Genomic DNA, 24,754 nt, shown 5'->3' on the forward strand with positions numbered 1-24,754 from the left:
AGTATAGAGAGGTTGTGCTGGGCACTGACAGAGTGCAGAGAGCTACCACCTTGTTCAGTAACCTTCAGACAAGTTTTCTCAAATTGCTCTTTGTCACTTGAACTCTCATCATCATTTCTGTCTTTCCTCCCTCCACTGACAACCCCAAAGGACAATGTGAAACCTAACCTATTAGACTCACACATTTCCAAATATTTACCTTCAGCTCTGGCCGCCTCCTCCTCTAGCATGCAGACATGTGTGTTCATCCATCTGCTCAACATCCATCTCTCCTTATATTTATATGTGGCCAAAGCAGAACTCTTCCTGAACTTTCACTGTTGGAAGCAGTGTTTCAATTCATCTTGAATTCCCACCCTAGTCCAGTATTTCCAGCCTCAATAAAACACACAGACATCCATTCAGTTACTTAAGTCAAAATCCCAGGAGAGCTTGATTTTTCCCTTTGTCTCACCCAAACATCTGCAAGACTTATAAGCCTCTACTACCAAAATACCTCCCAACTCAAAGCACCTTTACCCATGTCTTCTGCTGAGCGAATTCTTCAATCTATTTATTCCTTCTCTGTTTTCATCCGTGCACTCTAAACTCTATCCTCCTTGCAGCAAGAATATTATACTCTAAAAACCAAAACCAGATCTTACTTCTCCTGTGCTGAAAACAGCTTCTCTTCACCCTGAACTTATGTCTTAGAAAGCTTAAATGGGGATAAATGGTGATGGCAGGAGACTTGACTTAGAGCGGTGAACACACGATACAATACATGGATGATGTATTATACATCTGTACACCTGAAACCAACATAATTTTATTAACCAATGTCACCTCGATACATTTAATAAATAGGAAAAAAAGAAAGCTTGATTTAGTAGAATCATTCAAATGGGTTGTGCTAAATGGAATTTAAATTTGAATGGCAATGTTTTATCTGTGGCAATTTTGGTCCTTTGGAAACAGAATGTATTTTCACACTTGGGAAGAATGATTTTTAATTATTAATTACAATTCAGCAAAAATAGTCATAGCAATGTATACAGTAGGTCACTCTGAATTATTGCACATGACATATTGATGTCAACCTAAATATTCAGAAGATGAGTATCAGGCTTCTTTGTGTCCTTCCGCAGGCTGACTCCATGCAGCCTCACTGTCTTTGCATATGTCCTACTCCATTTTTGCCTGTGTCTCTCTGAACTGTATTAGTCCATCACCCATTCTTGGCAAAACTCACAATTGAGAAAGAGTAAGGATTGCAACATAAATATTTTTGCCCTTCAGCAATTACATTAACATTTACTATTCTGGGGGAAAAAATCACAACTCTCATATTTATAGTTTTTGACCTTAGGAAAAAAATATCTTAATCTCTTTGATTTCACCTCCCTAGCTGTAAAGTACAAATACAGAACATAGATCTCATTGGATCTAGGGAGAAATAAATGAATTAATGTACATCATTAATGTGGAAAAGTCATTTATCCTAATGGTGTAGGCATCCATATGGTATCTGTTGCTGCTGCTGCTATTAATATTGTACCCCAGGGTTAAGTGGTCTCCATGGTATTTTTAACAAGTAAACCAGAGCTTACACATTCAAATAAGCACTGTCTTCGAAGTTGTACCTTTGGGTGTTATCCATTTATTCCAATATTGGTGACATTGCTTAAAATAGTTTTGAACCCTTTTTTGGAACTGTTCTCAGAATGCATCTATAAGTAAAGTAGCAGGTGGCCAGGGGTAGGGAGTTTTCTTACAAGGTTTCTATGATTCTCATGTTTCCATTGGTAGAGGAACCACTTGGGTCCAACATCCTGTAATCTCAGCATCATTAGTATGACATTTTATGAAGAAAATAAACTATCTGGAATGTATGTTACTTGACCAGGGTCTTGTAACTAGGGGACAAAGAGCTGGGTTCAAATGCAAGTCTAGCTGTATCCATGCTGTCTCTTCTACATCATGCTATTTCTCAAGAAAGCTAGAAAGCCTGCATTATTTTAGATTGATTTCATGCTTCAGATAAATAGGATCCCCAAGTTTAGTTATTCTAAAATTAAAACTCATTTTCAATTGACCTAGGTTAACTACTGTTGATGAGGTTCAACATAGAATGTTCCATTAACTCTAAAACAGTTATGAATGGAGTGTATTTGATCACTGTTACTGGAATTGTAATAGGCTTATGGTATTCAAGAAGACTTTATAGAATTTGGGGATGGGGATAGGTAAGGTATTCTATGTTTGTCTTTCTATAACCAATCATACATCACAGTAAAAAGAAGCTAGAAGAACCAGTGTGAATTAGGATTAGCAGACACACAAGCCTGGATGCCAAGTGACTGGTCAGATTCTGAGAAAAATAGCAAAAGATTTGCATAGCCTAAAAAATATTTTTGTACTATTTTTAAGTATGGAATAGACAGTTTGATTTCTGAAATTGCTGTTTTTTTATAGTGATTTTTTTGGATGATGGGACTAGGTGTTTTAAATTGTCTTTTTGTTTTTAAGTCAACTTCAATAAGCACAGTTATCTGTTAAAAATATAGCTTTTCCATCAAATATATTTTAAAAAATATTTCTGTTGGAAAATAGTTTATAACAATAGTTTCATAGCCTTGTCACCTTCTCAATGGTCTTTCCGACCAGGAAGTTTTATTAACTAAGGAATCTGAAACTCCTAGCTCACTTAGGATAAGAACAATCAAGCATATTTCACCTAGTTGTTTCCCTGAGCCAAATCAGGTCTTAGCTATTCAATTGGTCTAAGCAACTTTCAGGTCTCAGAGAAAGCAGGAAGAGGGTTTAACCTATTTTGGTCAGAGAGGATCTGGGGTGGAGACTGGGCAGGGTGATCAAATATCTTGGTTTTGTTAGAAAAGTTTAGGAGTTCCACTGAAATGCACAGAGTCAGGGCATTATCCACCTTTATCCCTCCTCTGCTCAAAGAAAGAAGGTTTTAAAGAGTCTCAAAGTGTTTATTTGTGGGGTACTATTGACTTTTAACCTCTACCCAGAGCAGGGTTTATGAATTTTGCATGAATAATAATGTTTCTACTTAATAGCCTTGTAAATTGCCAGCCTCATGTTTACCACAGAGGCCACCTCCACTCTGTCACTGGTGAGGGGCCAGGAACAAATCCTAAGACTTAAATTTGTCAGAGACCAGCATGTAGCCAGAAGAATAACATAAAGGGCCAGCTCTTAGGGATGAGTTGCACTCTGAGAAACCCAAATACTCTTGTTCAATGAGAAACCAGTTGGTCTGGTTTCACCTAGAAGGTTCTACCTAGTGGGTCATTTTTCCTACTCACTCAGCCAACCATTTATTTATTCAGCAATTATTCTTGCTGAGCACCTACTGTGTACCAAGTTCTTTAGATGGATTATGTTGATTTCAACCAACTGCTGGAAGTTGGCTATTACAAGCATTTTATTGATGAAAAAATGGAGATACAGAGAGGTTAAGTAACTTACTAAAAATAATAATGTTATGATTCCAGAGTCCTAAGTCTTAGTATGTTTTAGTGTCTATCCTTTTCAGTAGGTTCCAGATCCACAGAGCTAGTTTATCAAATGCTAATAAAGAAGATAAAGCAGAAGATATTTGAGGTGTCACAGCATATACATCAGATGTGTCTGAAATCCATTCAACCTTTAGTGTTCTGCATATAGAGTATAATTAAGCATATTTTTCTATAGATAAGACATTATTGAAAAGTAAAAAAAAAAAATGTATAAACCAGAGTTGTTGAACTCAAAGAAGGCATAGCAGCAAATAATAAACAGCATAGTTAGGTGCTGAATTTTATGATACAGATCAGTGGTACCCAAAAGAATAGCCACTAATCACATGTGGTTATTCATATTAAAGTAAACATTCAATTCTTCACTTGCACTAGCCATATTTCAAGTGCTCCATTGTGACATGAGGCAGTGGCTACCATAGATATAAAGCAGTATCATTACTGCAGAAAGTACTAAAAAAAAGTTCAGAATAGAGAGTTCACTAAGGAGTGGAATAATGATGGAAGGCTTCCTGCAGGAGGTGGTGATGGAGCTGTGTAGACTTCCTGCTGAGAAAATACAAGGAAAATGGGTAGCACTTTAGGGAAATCAGGTATATGAGAGTGTTCTTGATTACTAGAGCAGCAGTTGGTAAACTCATTAGTCAACAGAGCCAAATATCAACAGTAACAACAATTGAAATTTCTTTTGAGAGCCAAATTTTTTAAACTAAAACTTCTAAAGCCACTTCTTCAAAATAGACTCGCCCAAGCCATGGTATTTTGTGGAAGAGCCATACTCAAGGGGCCAAAGAGCAGCATGTGGCTCATGAGCCACAGTTTGCTGACCACGGGACTAGAGGAATAAGGGCAGATGAGAGCATGGGGTTGAATTAGCAGAAATATGTGAAGCATAATTGTTGGTGTTTTCAAGCAGTTTCTGTAATTATCTTTATGGTTGTATTTAGGCTTATATCTTAGCTAAATGATAACAATGTTCTTATCCCATTATTTTTGTCAAGGTTGTTTCTGTTTGTTGACCATTCACTCTGCACCTACCAGAAAACCTCTCTCTGTTTAATCCCAAACCCACCTGCTGTCTCCTAAAATAGGAAAGAAGCAACTGTGGGACATTGATCCTGGAATCTCAATTGCCAAATGGGAGAATTGAGAACCTGGGGTTCCATGAGGCTAGGAGGGGCTGTGCATGGTGAGGGTAGCACTGCCCTTGAGCTGGGCCAGCAGATAACTTCTTGGCTGGCTCCAAGAGACTGAGAATGTCATTCCTGAGAACCAAGCAGCCCTTTATTGATGAAATGGGTGCCCCTTGGGATTGTACTAATGCTGAACCAGGAGTCAAGAGTCTTGATTATCACGTCTGTCTGCCATTGTCAGTTAAGTACAATCTCCAACAAGCCATTTCTCCTCTCTTTACTCCTCCTTCCTAATCTGCCAACTAAGGGGATTTGACCCAGGAAATACAAGTGTCCCTTTCTGTTCTGACATGCAGAGGCTTTTTGGTTTCTGAAGCTGTCATTTCTTCTTTGGATCTCTGGATGAGATTTGGACATGCAGGTTCCTAGAAATGGATACATTTCCACCTAAACTTTTAAAGGAGTTCTAAACCCTCTAAAGAAAGACACAGAGGTGACCATTTCTTGAAGGAAACTGCTTGTGTGTTTGCAGAAGCAATGGCAGCATACTTCCCTGAGGCAAATCAAACTTTCAGGCACATTCATTCCAAGCTTCACAATTCAACAGATAAACACCTTTTCCCTAAGAAGCTGGAGCAGCCACTGAAACTGCTTGTTTGTCTAAATTATGTGAACATCAGAGCAGGGATGGAGGTTGGTAATATGAGAGATTTAATATACATTTAGCAGAAGTTAATGAAGAAGTCCACAGCTTGGGGGCAACCAGGGATGTTTCCATTAATGTTATTAAGTATTAATGAGGTTCTTTTTCTCTTTGGGGCAAAGAAGCATGCCTGATGCCCTCTTTTTAATTACTATATGGCTAACAAGTCACAGAGCTGAACAGAACTGCTAAAGATGGTGGCATTCAGCAAAGAGCATTAAGGCATTTCTCTCCCTCCCAGAGCTGCATAGGAGAGTACCCTTTCTTCCAAAATTACTAAACTTCTTAAAGTTAGAAGGGCATTTAACAGATTCATGTCATAGAGCAATGGGGGAATTTTCTAGAAGGGATGCAGACACATGACAATCTAAATGTTTCTACAGATGAACAGTGTTTAGAAATCAGATATCCAGTGTACCCTGGTAAATATTCAACCTCCAGCTCTTTGATAAAAAATCCCTAATTAGTAGCCTTTGCTGATTGTTATAAGTATTCCCACCATGGACAATTTCAAGCCACCAACATGATGTCAGTGACTGCAGACTTCGGGAGAGATGTGTAACATTACATAGTATTTCTAGTATATAAGTACTTAGTTGTAAATAACCTCAAGAGCATAAGTAAAGCAATAACCTATATATCTAAAAGTCTAAGCCACCAGCCAACTAGCCCATCGGCCATTAGGCATGATCCATCCACCTTCTAATTAATTTTCTTTCAATGTACATGGATCTGTACACAAGACCTCTAGTATATATAACATTTTATATGCTATAGATTATCTATATATACAAAAGCCTAAGCGACTGTCTGATCCTTCAACCATTAACTGGTAGCTACCAGGGAGCAGATGCTCAGTGCACAGTCATGGAAACATGGAACAGACTGATGAATCTTAGAGGGAAGAGGAGAGGGAAGAGGGTGGCAAGAGATTAACTAAAAATCTTATATGCATACTAGAGGCCCATTGCATGGATCCATGCACTGGTGGTGTCTCTTGGCCTGATCTGTGGGGATTGGGCCAAAACTGACAGTCTGATATCCCCCAAGGGATCCAGAATTGCAAGAGGGTGCAGACCAGGCCTCTAGTATAATAATAATACAATGTAGTAAAGTAACAAGAATTTCTGTTTTTGATATTTGTTGCCTTTTAAATATAACATTTAAATAAAATTTTATATTATTTAATTTTCAATAATGACTGGTTACTAGTCCTTAAACAGCTTGAAAAAGTCCTGAAATTTTAAGCTGGCCCCCAGGGACTGCTATAAGCTGATGCAACACTGAGTCCCTTTGAGTCAACTCAGACTGGGAGATCCCCAGGAGTCATGGCAGAAGATACGCTTGACAGATGTGCTAGTTTCTCCTTTTCTTTCTTAGTGTGCTCATATTAAAGCTAGTCTTGAGTTCTGTCTTTCCACATAACAATTTTTAAGGACTCTAGCTAACACTCACTCCACAGGCATCTGTTAAGCACTTGGGATGCTCTCTGTGGTACACATTGTAAAATTAACTGTGGACTCACAATCTCTCTGCAGAGACCAAATACAATGGCATAATTTAATGCAATCCTTTTTCAATGTAATTGAAGTATCCATTCACCCAGTAAATATTATTCAATATGTTCAATGTCATAGGTTCCATTCTAAACTCACACTGACAAACAAAACCAACTGAGGCCTCTGCTCTTTTATGGCTTCAATGTTTCCAATATGCTGTGGCTACAGAAATTTTGAATTGGAATCATGAATAGTCTCATTTTCCCTAAATATTAAGGAAAGATCTAAAGGAAGTGACAAATACAGAAAAGGGTAGAGTACTTCAGGACCAGGGCATACTACAATAAAAGGCAAAGAGGGTTGAAAAGATGGCTTGAGGGTCAGATGGAGTTTGTTGTGGAGGAAGATGGTAAGAAAGTACAGTGGTGTCAAAGTGGGGAGATAATTCATATAATCTCATTAATCAGTTGTTACTTCTAAACTATACTTCTTTGTCCTGTATTATATATTATGTTCTACTTCATAGTTGGTATTCTGTTCTATCATTGGATTGAACCATGTTATATGCCTATCTTCAAAAGACTGAAAATCCCTTAAGGAGAGGGATTGTTGTACTTCTTCCAGAGGACAGGGCACATATTGAGTGATAAAGATGTGGAATTAAAGTTTTATTACTATCTCCCTTTTATTCCTATCCCAGTTACACATATAGATAATTGGCCTCTAACTTCATTGGATTTTAATTAGACCTTGGATCAAAGAATATGGGAACAGAAGAAGAAAAGAGGGGTGGGTCCAGAGAGAATGGTTTCTTTTGCTGCTTTATGTTTTGTTAACACTCAAATCAATAGTCAAATGTCCAGGTTGTTCTGATCAAAGTGTGGCTTTCAGGAAATCCTCCAATGCTTAACTCAGAAGTATGAATTTTCTTGCCAAATAAAGTCACCCTCACAGACCTCTGGTTGGTTACTAGCAATAATACTTGATTTTTCTTTTTCTACCCTGACAATTACTTATCTGGGAGCCTATGAAACTCTAAGAAATAAGAAAATGTCATTTAAATTTTAGATAGGGCCTTCCTCTCCGTTTACTTTCTCATTTTTAAATGGGAAGGAAAGGAGAAAGGAATTATACTTGAATTTGTGTGTATATGTATATATTTATTGAGAAAGGAAGGAAGAGAGAGAGAGACAGAGAAACATGGATGTGAGAGCAATACATTATCAATTAGCTGTCTCCCTCATGTCCTGCACCAGGGATGGGGCCCACAACTCAGGCATGTGCCTTGACCTGGAATCAAACCTGCAATCTTTAGGTGTGTGGGAGGACACCCAACCCACTTAGCCACACTGGTCAGAGCTCTTTCTTGGTTCTGTATGGCTAGGCTTTTATGAAAACATGCCCAACAACTACATAGTTTTTGTTGTTGTTATTGTTTAGGATAAAAGGGAACCTATGTTACATGTAGTTGGGAAAATTTTGAATGGATAAATCTGAATGCAAATTATTATATGTGCTTGAGAGAGAATTGGCAGGGACAAAGAAAATAAAATCTGGAATTTTGGAAGAATACCTTGACCTTTAAAGCCACTTTCTTTGTTGTCATCTAATTATTTCAGTAATCCTACTGTGGCCCAAAACATGCTTTTAAGCATATAGCATCTTTCACACTCACCCCAAACCAGTACACTTGCCACATATGTAATTTCATACTTTTTGAACCTAGAATCCACATTTGATAATCCACTATTTTTTTTTCTCTACATTGGACTCCATAAGACTTAGGATCATTTCTAAATCTAAAAATGTATTCTCCAAGTATGAATATTTGCCCTCACTGGGAGTATTTGGAAGAACGTGTTGCAGAGTTTTGGGTGAACATAGGGATGTATTTCTGTTGTGTGTGTATTTTAAACACTTTTGCTTCTACACCACTATGCAATTTTCATTTGTGGACAGTGACTATGGCTATGAGAGGCATGGAGAGAGCCAGTGTGTCCCAGCTTTCTGGTACAATCCAGCATCTCCATCCAAGGACTGCAGCCTTGGTCAAAGCTACCTTAATAGCACGGGGTAAGTAAAACAACCAAAGGAATTCCACTCACTGTTTTGTGTTTCTCTAAGTTGGGATGAAAGGTATAGCATCCCTGCTGAAGCAGGATGGAATGGAGATAAAGTTTGTTTATATGGTTTCTGGGGAAGTCTGAGGAGTGCTTTAGCTGAGAGTAGCTATTTGGGAACATCAGAAAAGATTTCTGATTACCCAGTTTTAATACCTTTTGCCATTTGACAGACCATGGTTATTGTTTTGATCAGGCTTTCTCTTCTAGAAATATTGTGATTCCATCTGAGACAATAACTACATACACCATTTGCCCAATATCTTCAGGAGATCTCTAGATGGAAAGTATGGCTAAGAGTTCAGCAATTGTGGGTGGGAGGGAGAAATATCAGTTTTAATGGAGGACTGATATCATACAGAAGAGTCTGGTTTCATCTGCTTTCAAAGCCACCAGAAGAAGGCAATACGGGTGGTTTGATTAGTTACTCCTGATATCCAGGGTGAAAGAGCACATAATGTGATGGTGGTGGTGGTGATGATGATGATGATGATGATGATAGGGGTGGTCCATTTATTTTATGTGATTTTCCCAGAATGTTGCTTTAATGCAATTTAGAAATGACAATGTGCCTAGAAACAAGTCTGTCATGTAGGTCAGGGCTCTGTGCATGCTCTCAGCTTGACTTCAGGTGCAGGGCTTTGTGGTCAAGAGAGATGACATGGCATCACGGTGCATAAACTTGACCTTGTCCTAGAAGGTCACAGTCCTTGTGAAAGGTCTTCCCATGCTCACTTCTTCTCTGAAATAATTTTACCTCGATTGGGCTGAATAGGAGTTTCAAACTTGTGCTTGTCATCTGATATTTGTGGTAAGAAATGAAATATTAGCAAAGAGAAAATATTCCATTAAATATCCCATTGTTTCCAGAGTAAGGACTGTTAGGTGTTAAGCTATGGAATGATGCCCTGGTGGTGGAGGGGAGACAGGACAAGGCTTTTTTATTAATCAGAGGTATAAAGCTCATCTTCTAGCTGCTTTCTGGTACAGGAGATACTGGGGCTGGCCTCGGAGAACTAGAAATAAGTCTTTCCCTCACAGAGATCAGCACCTGCTCTTTCTGCTTCCATAGTCCAATGGGTCTGGCTCCTCCTGCCTTGTGCATGAGTCAGACATTGATTTTTCTTGGCTGCTTTAGACACTGATCTTATCTGTGGCTCACCAAGTAGGATCGATAATAATGTTTAAAGAGCTACTCTTCCTGAGATGGAGGAATAGCGGCTCCTCAGCATTTATTTAGCTTCCTAAATGGCTGTCTTCTCTGAGACTCTGTTTTGAGGAGTAGCTGTGCGTAATGTCTGTCTTGCTTTCTTGCACTCCTAACACGCACGCACACAACACAACACAACCCACACCACTGACGATTGCCAATGCTCCTTAGGTATCGGCGGATTGTGTCCAACAACTGCACAGATGGGCTAAGGGAGAAGTATACTGCCAAAGCCCAGGTGTGCCCTGGAAAAGCCCCTCGGGGCCTCCATGTGGTGACGACAGATGGACGCCTGGTGGCAGAGCAGGGGCACAATGCGACCTTCATCATCCTCATGGAGGAGGTAGGTGCTGGTCAGGGTCTCTGAGGTCAGAATTCACAAGCAGATCATTTTCTGTTCTCTTAAAGGGAAAAGGGAAAAAAAATTTTCAGGGCCCTGTATGAAACTCAATGCAGCCCTGGACAGTTTGCTCAGTGGTTAGAGTATCAGTTCTTGAACCAAATGGTCTTGGGTTCAATTCGGATCAAGGGGCGTACCTGGGTTGCAGGTTCAATCCCTACTCAAGTTGGGGACACCTTCAGGAGGCAACCAATCAATGTGGCTCTTTCACATGATGGAAAAAAAAGAAAAAAGAAAAAGAAAGGAAGTCAATGCCTAGAAGCTGAGATTTCTGGGAGAAGATAGAAGGACTTCCTTCCCTTCATCCAGCCACAGGGACTCACACTGCAGTCTTGCTGCTTGTCTCTGGCAGAGCAGATCTGGTATGTTCTCTGGGGTTCCTCTTAGGCTCTGGTTTGGTGAATGAATGTTTATCACCATAAGACCATATACTATAATCTTCGCCAGAAGAAGGGAATTCAAATTTTATTTGTTGCCTTCAGAAGCATCATCTGCTTCATTGTAACTCTTTACCTCCCCCTACCCCCAATTAAAAAACCCATGGGGCTTTCAAATGGACTCCATAGTATGCGTGTGAAGGAAGTGGCGGATTATTGAAATTTTTTTCAATTTATCTTTATGAAAAATGTTATATTGGTTGTTTTTCCATCAACTAGCTGCTCCATTAGTTCATTTTCAGTGTCTTCTGTCATCTGGGCAGTAAAATAAGACTAAGTTCATTCATTCCAAGGTGTGAATAGCTCTGCTCCCTGCTCCCTATATGAGCTATTTCATCTCTTCTCAAACCTGGTTGGTTTTCAGGCATTCCTGGCTGAGATAGTGGGACAAAAAAGGCTTGCCTGATTTACAAAGCCCTCTGAATTTATATGCAGATTGCTCTGTGCTCTTGAGATCTTGGAAAGAGACCAAAGCGGGTCAGGACTTTTGTGTGTGTTTTTCCGGAAATGTGACTACTTGAGAAACCTTTAAAATCAGGTCCACACTGGATAGGATGGTGAAGGTTCCTTATCCTGGCTGATAGACTCTTCAGCCATCACCCACACTGGGTGCTTGAATTAAAAAACTTACAGATTCAGAGGAGGTCATTGTCACATTCTCAGGGAGTTTCCAGGACCAGAGCTATAAAACCTTCTCTTGAATGGATGTGAAGAGCCACGATCTTATCCATTTGAATTGCATCCAGTTCATTTCCACTTTAATTTATATTCATAAACTCAAAGGTAGTTGACATTGAATGTTGGGTATGGGAGCACCTATCAATATTTTACTCACATCTGAGTAGCTATGGGGGAAGAGACAGAAAGTGAAAGTATGATGGATGCACGCTCACTGGATGGAAGGATTGGCTCATAACTCTGAAATGATGCATTTCTCTTTCCATCTCATCAACCATCTTTATAAATGAAAAGAGATTCACTTCTTTTTCATCTATTATTCTTGTTTTGTGGTCAGGTTCAATTGCATTTATCCAGAATGTGGTATAATATGGAAAGGGAGGGAAATGGAAGGATGGCATTTAGCATTGGCCCTTAAGAAGCTGAGCATTGGTTTTGGGGCTTGGGGTGGTAAAGATCCATTCACCTGACTCATTGGCATCACATTACCAGACAGCACCCAGAAGACTCTTGGCCTTTTCAGAGACAGAGGCATCAGTGAACTGGGAGGGCCAGAAAATGCTTCAGGGAAGAGGGCATTTAGTTAGGTTTAGGGACATCCAAGGTCAACAGAGCCCAGATGTAATCTTGGCTAGTGTGCAGTGCTAATCTACAGAATGGAAATAAATCATCTTACCTCATAGAGTTATTTTGAAGGTGGTATTATATAAAATGTGCTAAATGATTAGCATAATGCTCAGACCATAATAATAAATACTAAAAATGTGAACAGTTATAATTATAGCATGGTGGTGGAGAATATTTAGCGTTGATACTAGACTGCCTGGGTTTAAAACCTGGCTCTACCACTACCAGCTGCAACACATTTGTAAAATGTAGTGCGTTCTACAATATAGAGTTGTGAGGAAATTAAATGTCTGACATGGGAAAGAAACTGTTAGCTGTTATGATTATTGCTATTATGCCACAGGAAAAGAATAATTAAACCATGTGTGAGGTAGCCAGAGTTGCATAGAGTCTCTGTCTTCTCTGTTATTGCCACTGTCACACTAATCCAGCCTGTCTAAGCTCAGGCAGACAGGAACAACAGGACCATTGTGCTTGCCCACAGTGGCCAGTGGATCTCAGATAGGAGTCTGTTGATTGTATTGAGAGTGTTTCAGCAACACTGGGGGAGATTTTAGGTTTTCAAAGGGTGATGATGGAGACACAGGCAAAACATCCGAGATTAAGTCAAGCTGGACCATGTGATTGAGCTCAAGCCAATTGCTGTTCCTTCTTGCAGGGAGATCTCCAAAGGACAAACATCCAGCTTGACTTTGGGGATGGGATTGCGGTATCCTATGCTAACTTCAGCCCCATTGAGGATGGCATCAAGCACGTGTACAAGAGTGCAGGGATCTTCCAGGTTACGGCCTATGCAGAGAACAACCTGGGCTCAGATTCAGCTGTCCTCTTCCTGCACGTGGTTTGTAAGTAGCCTGGGCCCTCCCCTTTCTTGCTTTCCTCCATTGACAACTCCCTCTGTTCCAAACTTCTGGGATTCAGAGCTGAGACAGGATCTGGTGTGACTACTACCCTAAATGATGGCCCAAGTCAAAAGATTGAGATGTGTGAAACCCTTTCAGAGTTTCCTAATACTGAAGTAGATTGATTATTTTGAAAGTTTGGATAATGTATTACCAACTGGCTCCTCCTTTTTAGCTCTACTTTGTTCTTATATAATGTGTACACTCTGACACACATTGAGGAGAAAGTTCCTTCCCTTTGCTATCTGTGTTGGAAGAACCAAAAAATGGTTTAGAAAACACATGTTTAGGTTTTTTGAATGTAGAACTGAACACACAGAAGACCTTAATTCTTACATCTAAGGGCACTGGAAGTTCATTCCTGTTGCAAAGCATTCTAAGAACTCTCCAACATGTTTCTGCTGTCCAAGAATGTATTTTACTGCTGTGGGCTGTTGCTTGGCCCAAACCAATGCATTAGCTGAGTTCCAAATATTTTGTTGGTACTGGATGCATTTTGTGTATTTGCTATTCTGAGATTTGACTCATGTAAACTGAAACAAATATTATGATTTTAGAATGTTCGGTCGAGAAAATGTTATGGGACTGGTATTGGTTTCATAAGTCTCTATCAGTGCTTCTCATGGGTCTAAGGACACCTATGGTTCTTACTTACACTCCTCACGGTGCTTTTGTAGTAATATGCTGCATGTGGTGAAAATGACACGTTTTATAAGAGTCTAAGTGAATACAAGGAGTACCTTTCCTAGCAACAACTAGTGATGATATAAATGCCACTATATAAACAAACTGCACTTAAGAGGCCCCTGGCAAACAGCAAGCTAGCAGGTCTTTGAACATTCTAATCACAATAGCAGAACAGGGACCAGCAGTAACGGGGAAAGTGCGTGGGGGGAGGAGGAGACCTGGATTGTAGCTCAGTTATATTCCTAAAGATGCAGGCTATGTAGCCATGAGATAAATTATTACATCTCTTAGTCTTCTGAACTCCCAATCTTTAAAGTTTTTATTTATTGATTTGAGAGAGAGAGAGAGAGAGAGAGAGAGAGAGAGAGAGAGAGAGAGAAAGAAAGAAAGAGATATCAATTTGTTGTTCTGCTTATTTATGCTTTCATTGGTTGTTTGCTATATGTGTGCTGGCCAGAAATCAAACCTGCAGCCTTGGTATATTGGGACGATGTTCTGACCAACTGAGCTACCTAACCAGGTCTGTACTTCAATTTTAAAACAGCTTAATTCTAACTGGCGCATTGTTTCATAGGGCTCTTTTTATAGTAAATAGAAAACACAAATTAAACATGCATTCACTAATTTATTCAATAAATATTTATTGAGTTCTTAATTTTTGCAAGGCACTCTGGTAGGAACTGAGGAGGCAACAATACAGATATGACCCTGCTCTTACAGAATTTACATTTGGCGGGGATGGGGAGGGCCTCTGCTAGGAATGGGCCATCAATGGCCCAAGGGTGATTACCACACCACACCAGCTATAATCAGAAGCAAAACACAAGGTCAGAAATGCAGGCGGGTGCTGTGCAGTGTGTTCATGAGCCCAGGGTTCAGAGCAAGAAAAACCTACATTTGAATTCTTATTATATCCCTTTGTTAAATGTCTAATATCAGTCAACTTTCTTGGTCTTTACCTACCTCTGATTCCTCACATTTAATACTTAAGTTATAGGGAAGCTATAAAATCAAATTGGATTATGTGTGTGTCAGGGATCCCCAGGTTTGCCAATTCCATAAAAGGATTCACAGCCTCAGCTTATAGTCCCACTCCTGACTATAATTTATTACAGTGAAAGGAGACAAAACGAGATCACCAAAGAGAAAAGACTCATAGAACAGAGTCTGGAGGAAACAAGACCCAGGTTTCTAAGAGTCTTCTCCCCACGAAGTCACACAGGACATGCTTAATTCCTCTAGCAATGAGTTGTAGCAATGTGTGTGAAGGGCTGTCTACCAGAGAAGCTCATTGGAAACTCAGTGTCCATGAGTTTTATTGGGTTCTGATCAAATAGGCATCCTTTGCCTAGCATATACCTAAAGTCTAGACTCCCAGAGAAAAGCAGGTGTTCTGAATAAACTATATTGTTGGCAAAACAATCTAGACACTCTTGTCAGTTAACTGTTGACTGGAAACACTCCCAGGTCCAAGTTCCCAGATGCTAGTCAAGGACCAGTCTTGCACAGATATCTTTGGAAAGATGGTGATTTTAAGTCTATTAACACATTTCTGCACAGTGTGCAAAATGCTGCTTGGCAAGTGATAAATGTAACGTGATAATAATTAGATTTGACCTTTGAAAAACACAGGGATTAAGATGGCAACCAACTGTGTAGTCAAAAATTCCTATATAACTTTTGACTCACCAAAATCTTATTGTAACTACTAATAGCCTAATGTTGACCCAAAGCCTTAAGATAACATAAAAAATTGATTAACATGTATTTTGTATGTTATAGGTATTATATAGTGCATTCTTACAATAAAAAGAGAAAACAAAATGTTATTAAGAAAATCATAAGGAAAATACATTTTTCAGTACTGTACATATTTGTTGAAAAATTATGTATGAATGGGTCTGTACACTTAAGTCTTTAATCCATTTTGAGTTTATTTTTGTGTATCATAAATATATTGTAAAAAGGTGGTCTAATTTCCTTTTTTTTGGCATGTATCTGTTCAATTTTCTCAATACCAATTTTGAATAAACTATCTTTACCCCATTGTATGTTCTTGCCTCCCTTGTCAAATATTAATTGACCATAAAGGTATGGATTCAATTCTGGGCCCTCTGTTCTATTTCATTGCTCTATATGTCAATTTTATGCCAGTACCATGCTATTTTTAATACTATGGCCTTATAGTATAGTTTGATGTCAGGTAGCATGATTGTTCCAATTTTGCTCTTCTTTCTGAAGATTTTTGTAGCTGCTCATGGTCTAGGTGGTTTCATATACATTTTTTTTTGGAATATTTGTTATAGGACTGTGAAATACACCATTGGCATCATTATAGGAACTGTGTTGAATCTATAGCTTGCTTTGGGTAGTTGGGCAATTTAATGGTCTAAATTCTTCCCATCTCTGAACAGAGTGTATGCTTCCACTTATTTGTATCTTCAACTTCTTTTTTCTAGACTAACAAATACAGAGAATAGACTAATAGCTGTCATAGGGAAGACATGTCATGGGGGACTGAGGGAAAAAGGTTAAGGGATTAAGCAAAGAAAAAGAAAAACCCCTCATAGACACAGACAATAGTATGGTGATTACCAGAGGGGAAAAAGAAGTGGGTAAAGGGGGAATAAATGGTGATGGAAGGAGACTTGACTTGGAGTGGTGAACATACAATACAATATACAGATGATGTATTATAGAATTATACACTTAAAGCCTATATAATTTTATATCAATTTCACCCCAATAAATTCAATAAAATTTGTAAAGGGACCCATATAGTTCAAAACCATGTTGTTCAAGTGCCAACTGCACTAAGTTCTTCTTATTAACTTTCTGCCCAACACTTATCTGAATTTAAAAATGAAGACAAAGAAAAAAATTACTTTAATCCAAGGACCTGCCCCACCCATATTGCTAATTATGGCAAGAATGGGCCTTGACTGCAAGGGTCAAGTCTGATGTGTTTTAGTGGCAAAAACACACAACATCAAGGAACAAGTTTATACTGTGGGTTATGTGCATGAAAAAGGAAATGTTCCTTGAAACTTTTATTGTGCTCATAATTCCCTCCAAATCAATCATGGCTGCATTTACCAGACAGTTATTATAGTGGAAACTGCTGTTGGCCTCACCTTGGGCCATTAGCTAACAAAAGAAGTTGTTAGCTGCCCATAATAACCAATCTCGCACAGATTATTAGATTTTTATCAAAAAGAGCCCTATTTGACAGTGACAGTTTTAAGTGTGTGCCATGCTCTCTCCTGAATTCCTTCAGCTCTCTTCTCCCTGTCTCTAGGTTGAAGCTTGAAGCTTCTGGTCTAGGCTCTTTGCACTAAATAGCTACTCTCTGTTGTTGTTACTTGATATTATATTTACTCTAATGTGAAGCTGGAATACATGGGACCATATTTGATGGTGTAATTCATGGGAGCCTCGTCCCTGTTGTGTTTGTGTGAGATTAGGGAGCAGATCTCCTTTTGTTTCCTTGGGCATCAAAGTCTCCTGGCAATGTAAGCCTTGACTTCTGAGTGAGAGCAGGCTGACAAGAATATTTAGGGCTACAAGTCATAGTGACCTCATCCCTTCACTGTGAAAAAGTCCAGGGTTCCCATGAGCTGGCCAGGGAAAAGGGCTTCAGACCATTCTCCCTTGAGAATATGAGAATTGAGGGTCAAGGGGAAAAATGAAGGGTCTGCAGCTGGGCATGGAGAAAGACAGAGGAGTTAGTATAAGAAACAGATCTCTTATTTCTCTCCTTGGACATGAGCTGGTCAGAGACTCTTCCCAGTGTCTCATTCTCTTCTCCATTTATCAGTAAAATACAAACATTGGAAAGAGACAAATCAGGTAAACTCCTAAAAAATGAGTCCAGAAAGCAGTGAAAGTAGCCAGTGTTTTCTCACACAGGGTGTTTTTTATTCTCACTGACAATGAAACCATAAAACATAATTGAACAGACTTCCTTATTGAAAGTGATTAAACCTTTAGCCAAAGGTGTATCTGAAGTGACAAAGTTGAAATTATTTGTTGGAAGAAATCTTGATGTGTCATACATCTGGGGTCAGGTCAGAGAGCTGTAGTCAGAGAGTATGTTCAGGCTATAAATACAGAGACTCTTGAAAACTTGTTGTCTGTTCAGGAGGGTATAGTTTGGACCAGCGATCGCCTACTGGTGGTCTGTGGACCACTGGTGGTCCATGAGGTCCGATAGCTTGGCGACCACTGAACTCTGGACAATTGCAAACAGACCTGGTTGTTCTTATCACCCAAACATCACTTCATATCCAAATACCTTCTCCGGAAATGTCAATTTATCTACAACACAAAATGTGCCCAATGAGACACAGAAAACTTCCCAGTGTCTTCAGAGATAAATCTATCCAAAGATCATGGTGACAGGAGTGCCAAGGAGGTCATGGTGGTGGGCATAGGAATAGTGCCAACCTATAATCTACTACATGGTACTTTAACAGCCATACATTGCCTTCATATATTCTTATTTCCATAAGGAAGGCAGGGCAAATATTGTCTTATTTTTAGGACAGAGTAATGGTCTATATAGGTCAAAACTACACAGAGGCACTAATCACATAGCTACATTTGAACCAGAGCAGAAATGGGAAGTATCCATCTGTTTTTATTGTCATTCCCCCCCCCACCCCCCGTTTAAACTGGACTGTCACCAATAGCGAAGGCTAGGTGGCCGGAAAAGTGTCCCACCTATGGCAAACACTAAGGTCCCCAGGTTACAGATGTCCTTGCTGCAGCTGTGACCTTTAGTCATTTTCACTAATCAAGCTAGGGCAGTGGAAACTGAGAAAAGGTGCCCTTACTGTGAACAGATAATTGGAAGATTTTAATTGGATTTGATTAAGTAGGAAAGCTATAAGGAAGGGGAAAGAGGAAGGAAGGAAGAAAAGAAAGAAAAGAGGAAAAAAAATAAAAGGAAGAAAGGAAGGTAAGAAAGGATGGGGAGAGAGAAGAAGGAGTGAAGGTGGAGGAGAAAATCCCAAAGACAGTTAAATATTGTAGCATATCTACCCATCAGATGCAACACTAGCATATTAAAATTTTACATGAACATTTTTGCTCATTTTTGGGGGGGAATGAATTTAATTAAAAGCCTCATTTATTATGCACAGAGTGTGTTCCTGTATGTTCTCTTACTTTAGAACTTGATTCTGCTTATCTCAGTTTTCTGAGGGGGAAAAAAATGTTTGGTCAACTTTTTGCAAATAGCTTTTTCTTATTATTTGGGAGCCTGCCTTTTTTTTTCTCCTTCAGCTTAGGGAGATGGGCTTTTTCCATTTTGTTAAACAGTATGGTGGGCTGCTGAGTGACACCCGCTGGGTATTACATATAACAGGCTCAATGGCTCCTGGTTGAAGAGATGGAACCAATTAACAATTAAGGATAATGGGAGAGCCCTCTATACAATGCATTGACCCTGAATCACTACACAGGCTACAGGTCAGAGGTGAAACTGACTGCTGTTTTTCTTCCTATCTACTGGCTCCGTGTCTAGTAAACTAGCTTTGTGCTTGGATTGGAGTTTCATAAGCATTTGTGGTTTGACTCATCCGATGTAAATTAAGTTCAAATGTCACTCAAACAATCTAAGCCTGATTTGATTTTCTTATTAGAGGTAGATCTTTATTTCAAGCGCGCGCGCATACACACACACACACACACACACACACACACACACACACGCACTCACACACACACACCTCAACATGTGTGAGTTTGTGATCGTTGTTTTCTCATAGGTGAAGGTAACAACGGTTAAGAATAAAAATCTGTGAGTGTAATAACATTTGTCTTTATTTCAGGAATTTAAACACTGACATGGTTTTCCTTGTTCCTTTAGGTCCCGTGGAGCATGTTCACCTCCGAGTCCCATTTGTCGCCATAAGAAATAAGGAGGTCAACATCAGTGCAGTCGTGTGGCCCAGTCAGCTGGGGACTCTTACCTACTTCTGGTGGTTTGGCAATAGCACAAAGGTTCGGCCCTTTCTGCCTTCTGTCTGATGCGATCTATGCTGAGTGCTCCTGGCTCCAGCTTCTGGGTTGATGTCAGGGACACTGGGGATGTGGGCACATGGATGTACTTTCTGAAGCTGTGAGTTTGCATAATTGAATATGACATAACTCTCTAGTTCATTATAGCAAGGAAAGTTCAAATAACCCTAAGGATGAGAGAGTACTTTGAGAAACTATACAAATCTGGTTGTTCTTGCTCCTGTGATCAATATTTCTAAAGCTTCCTTTGCTCCGTGTATTTTAATCCTGGCTTTCCACTAGCTATATAATATCTCTGAGATCAAGTGATCCCATTTGAAAAACGTGAATTAGATACTTAAATGTAAGACTGTGAAGAGAAAATGGGGCAGTTCATGCAAGAATTCTTATCAAGACCTTCTAGGTGTTCTCTGAAGGCCAGGGTTCTTCTTAGGCACTGATGTCGCCAAGTCACAAAGAAAGACACTAAAGGGAACTTTGCAGCTACTTCCTGCTCCCAATCCCTAGTAGTGGTGACAGTTATATAAAAAAGAACCACACGTGTATAACAGAATCTGAGAGCAATTAGGCTGAGGATCCCTCGGTTTAGGGACTTAAGGCTCTTCTTTGTTCATGTTCTGTCTACATTTTCCTTTTTTGATATGATTGGCATTGCTCATCTTAGGTCTCTACCTTTAGTTTTTAAATAATTAAAAAAAAACACACATTCTATCAGACTTGGAAATGCTGAATATCTAGGAAAATAGCTAATACATATTCCTTTGCTCAGGTAGTAATTCCTCTAAAACATGGATGGGGCAATGCTGTTTTTGTTTGCTTGTTTCAAGATGACCAAGGAGAACTTCAGCCCCTACTTGACAGGAGTCCTAGGGCCCAGATTAGGATCCAGCACTGCTACATGCTAGCTACTGGAGTTTGGTCAGATATTTGACCTACAAACTAATTCACTTACCTGCACATTGGAAATAATAAGACCTGTGTTATTTTGAATGTTGTGCAAACCAAGTAAGAGAATGTGTGTCTCTGACACACACGAAGTATTCACAAAATGGATGCTTTTTAGTTTGTCATTAAAACTGAGAGTTAGAATGGCTTGATAAAAGATAGAACCAGATTCATGGTCCTTTTTCTCTTTGCATTATTTGTGCTGTATTTTTTTTGATCCATTTCTTAGCCGGGGCTATGGATGTTGTACATTTCTGGGATTATTACTCACAGGCAGTGGGTAGGGGGGTTAGTTTATAAGACTCCCACTTAGTACAATAGAGAAATGTAGCTCCCTGTGTGAGATGAGCACTACGTGGTCAAGCAGCTGGTTGATTATAGAGCCAGACTTAAAACACTGGTCTCCTACTCCTGCCTACCACATACTGCCCTCTCCCGAAGCCACAGGATGCTTTATCTGCATCACTCCATTCCATAAAAATTACAGACCCTACAATCCTACCTCAAAAGCCAGCAGTCATGCAGGGTGAAGAAAAAATAAAACATCATTTGGGCAAAGAAAGTGAGAGTGAGAAGAATTTTAAGTTCATAACTACTGTGATGGTGTGAGGTTTTGGCTGTCAAGCCAGGAAATTTTTTTCTTGTTACTCCTCGTTTACTGATGATTTTTACTGAGAAACTTCTGTGTCCGAGGAGTGCAGTTCTTGGTCATTATCAACACAGTGATTTACTCAGCAGGCTACAAGAAATCAGACACATGATGTGTCTCTACTGCCCCATTTTTTTTTCTTCAAGTGCTGATTCTAAGACCTGAGATACCAGACAGTGTCTAATGCATATTTGATAAATAAACAGAAAAGCGGACAAAGGGATTGGAGAGCCTAGTTTCAATTTCTCTAACGATTATCTATGTTAGCTTGAACAAATCACCAGTCTCATTGTTTGCTTGTTTTCTCTAAAGCAAAGATACTGATAAGTAATCCATGAACATCGAGTTATTATTTGAAGTATCTATCTGATCTATATAACACCATATTATGAGAGGGACATTGTTAAATTATAGAAAGACATTATAGTTTTTTTTTTAAATTTATGATTATGTAAGGCATTTCTTTGGTTAGGAATTATTCATCTATAAATGTGAACATGAAGTGCCACCTAATTACCAAGCTCTCCAATGTCTTATTAGTTTATTTTTGTTCCCAAAGAATCAAGAGAATACTAATACATAAGAGGCATTAGAATAGTATATATTTTTTTAAATATTTTTATTGATTTTTTACAGAGAGGAAGGGAGAGAGAGAGAGCTAGAAACGTCGATGAGAGAGAAACATCGACCAGCTGCCTCCTGCACACCCCCTACCGGGGATGTGCCCGCAACCAACGTACATGCCCCTGACCGAAATCGTACCTGGGACCTTTCAGTCCGCAGACCGATGCTCTACCACTGAGCCAAACCGGTTTCGGCAAGAATAATATATTTTTGAAATAAAACAAAAATGGGTTGGAGTCCAGACTCAGATTCTTGGCTGTCCACCTTCAGTTATATCTTATAATTTCTTGGGACCTCCGCTTATTGATGGCAGTGTCAGAGTTAATTGTGGTAGCAACTTTCTCCTAATATTGCTCTTAGGGTCAAGAAAGGAATACATATAGAGCTCTTAGAACACACCTAATCACGTGAAAATACCAAAATGTCATTTGCATCCATAACCTCTCCATCTCAGGAACAAATCTGACTTGGTTCCACAAATTTCCCTCTCACTTCCAAGAACGGCTCTGCAGTCTATATGAAAGAGATACATTTTCAGTGCTTTTCCTAGCACCCTGCCATAAACACATCAAGGTGGCCACAGTATCCAATAATTAATCCAATAGCACCGTCTTTGGCTGACAAATAATGAATGTCTTTGGTGTCATGGTGAGTGCTCTGATTTTAGAGCCGTTCCATCCTCTTTGACTAGCAAACTGATCTTTCAAAGAAGCTAATCCTGATTTTAAGTCTGTATTCCTAGTACTGCTTTGTATTAGTCCTTTCATACATACTATTTTATTTATTGGAAGATCTCTGATGAAAGAATAATCCAATTTTACAGAGAAAATAGGCTAGTACTCTTGGAAGGCAGTTTCTTGTGTGTGTGTTGTGACTAGGTGAATTAAACATGTTGAATTAAATCATCACTCAATAACAATCAGATAATACCCACTCCTTTATATCTAGCCTTGTGCTTGGTGCCCTTAGGAATAAAAGAACCCACATAGCATTGCCTCCGCCTTCCAGGAAATTACATTCCACAGAGAAGGCAGGGTGGACATACATGCAATGATTGGTGGGCAAACGTGGAATGTAAGTAAATAGAAGAAAACAAGCATTCCAGAAATCCTAATATAGGCTCATATTTACAAACCAGACAGCGAAAGATGTAGAATTAAATAAGTAGTTCTATGGCTCTTTTTCAAGAGCCTATATTTTGTGTTACATGTTTTGAGGAATGTAAGGTGTAGATTCCAAGTGTTGCCTCTAAGAAATGTAATCTGTAGTTGAGGATATGAGGTTCACATCTCAGAACAGGTACTCTAAGGTAATAGATATTATAAATACTGTAAGGTAACTAGATACTACAGATAAGGCATTACACTAAATAGTGTAATATTCCTGGCACAGTCCAGCAGCCTAGGAGGTGATGGACATAGAGTTTTCTGGTTATGGAATGAGTGCTGTGTGAAGTTGGTCCTAAGCAGGCTTACAGGAGCAGCATAACTGAGGCAGCAAGGAGAGAAAGGGATTTGCATGTAAAAGCTTTAGGCATGGCTATATTCTGTGTGGACAGATTCAGACAACTCACAGGATACATGTATGCAAAACCAGAGAATGAAAGGAAAGGTGGGAAGGCTAGATTACTTGTGGCTTTAAATAACATAAATAAATGCTTTTTATTTTGTTATAGAAACTCAGATTTAGGATAGAATAATGAAAGCTAGAATCAGTTTCATGGACAGTGATACTTTAGACACTCAGATACTTTTAAAGTGTTTTGAGCCTGTGTGTGTTGTGTGTGTGTATGTGTGTGTGTGTGTGTGTGTGTGTGTGTGTGTACTTGAGGATTATTTGTTTCCAAAATAAATTTTCACATTAACACCATAGTCACAGATAATATTCTACACATACTATTTTGCCTTATTCCTTCCTGTTTTTGTATGTATTTTAGATATTTTACATAATCTTCATCATAGGCTACGCAAATTACATATTCTGCCTTTTACACTTTATATAATAAGCACTTTTCACTCATTACTGTGTAATCAGCTGAAGGCTTTAAGTATATTTATTGCATAGCCTGTTCAATTTTGGAAGGCCATTTTCATCAAGGTATACATTTAAACTGTGCCAGTCACATAATATTTAATATTAACTTGACAGTGTGTCTGGCAAACTGGTATAGGCTGCATCCAAAGATTTCCCTGAAGTTCCCTGTTTCATTGGTCCAGTGGGAATCTTGTAACTAAGTAGTCATTCAGAGCTTTGTTGGTTTCTTGCTGAGCCCAGTGGGTAATAGGAGACCTGTCTCTCATGAGGGATTCTCTGTGGGAAGGGATGCAGCCCACAGCCTATTCAGGACATGAGGTATTATTCTAAGCAGCCTCGCAGTGGGCTGGCCCTGCGGCTTGGACAAAGCACAGAGATAGAGAAGTCAATTGCCTTCTGGCCGCCTGTTGGATGTGTGAGGCTCTGAAAGGCCAATTTGCTGGGATTAACAGAGGTCTGGCTTAATAAATACATCTGCTTGCCTAATAGATTTCGTAAATGAACCTTAAATACTTGATTTAATTTAACATTGGCCACTAGCTATCAGTGGCCCACAAG

General features: G+C 39.3%; 1 protein-coding gene across 2 annotated transcripts in view; it reads left to right on the top strand.

Annotated features, from left to right (window-relative positions):
- SORCS3 (sortilin related VPS10 domain containing receptor 3) overlaps nt 1-24,754 on the top strand; it is a 481,307-nt gene that overhangs the window by 437,277 nt on the left and 19,276 nt on the right. For both annotated transcript variants that reach the window (XM_036438956.2, XM_036438955.2), the window contains exons 17-20: nt 8,819-8,932; nt 10,361-10,532; nt 12,990-13,176; nt 19,793-19,926. In XM_036438956.2, coding sequence (XP_036294849.1) covers nt 8,819-8,932; nt 10,361-10,532; nt 12,990-13,176; nt 19,793-19,926 — 607 coding nt within the window. The remainder of the gene's footprint in view (nt 1-8,818; nt 8,933-10,360; nt 10,533-12,989; nt 13,177-19,792; nt 19,927-24,754) is intronic.

This window comes from Pipistrellus kuhlii, unplaced genomic scaffold (genome assembly GCF_014108245.1).
Source record: "Pipistrellus kuhlii isolate mPipKuh1 unplaced genomic scaffold, mPipKuh1.p scaffold_m20_p_15, whole genome shotgun sequence".
Taxonomy (NCBI): Eukaryota; Metazoa; Chordata; class Mammalia; order Chiroptera; family Vespertilionidae; genus Pipistrellus; species Pipistrellus kuhlii.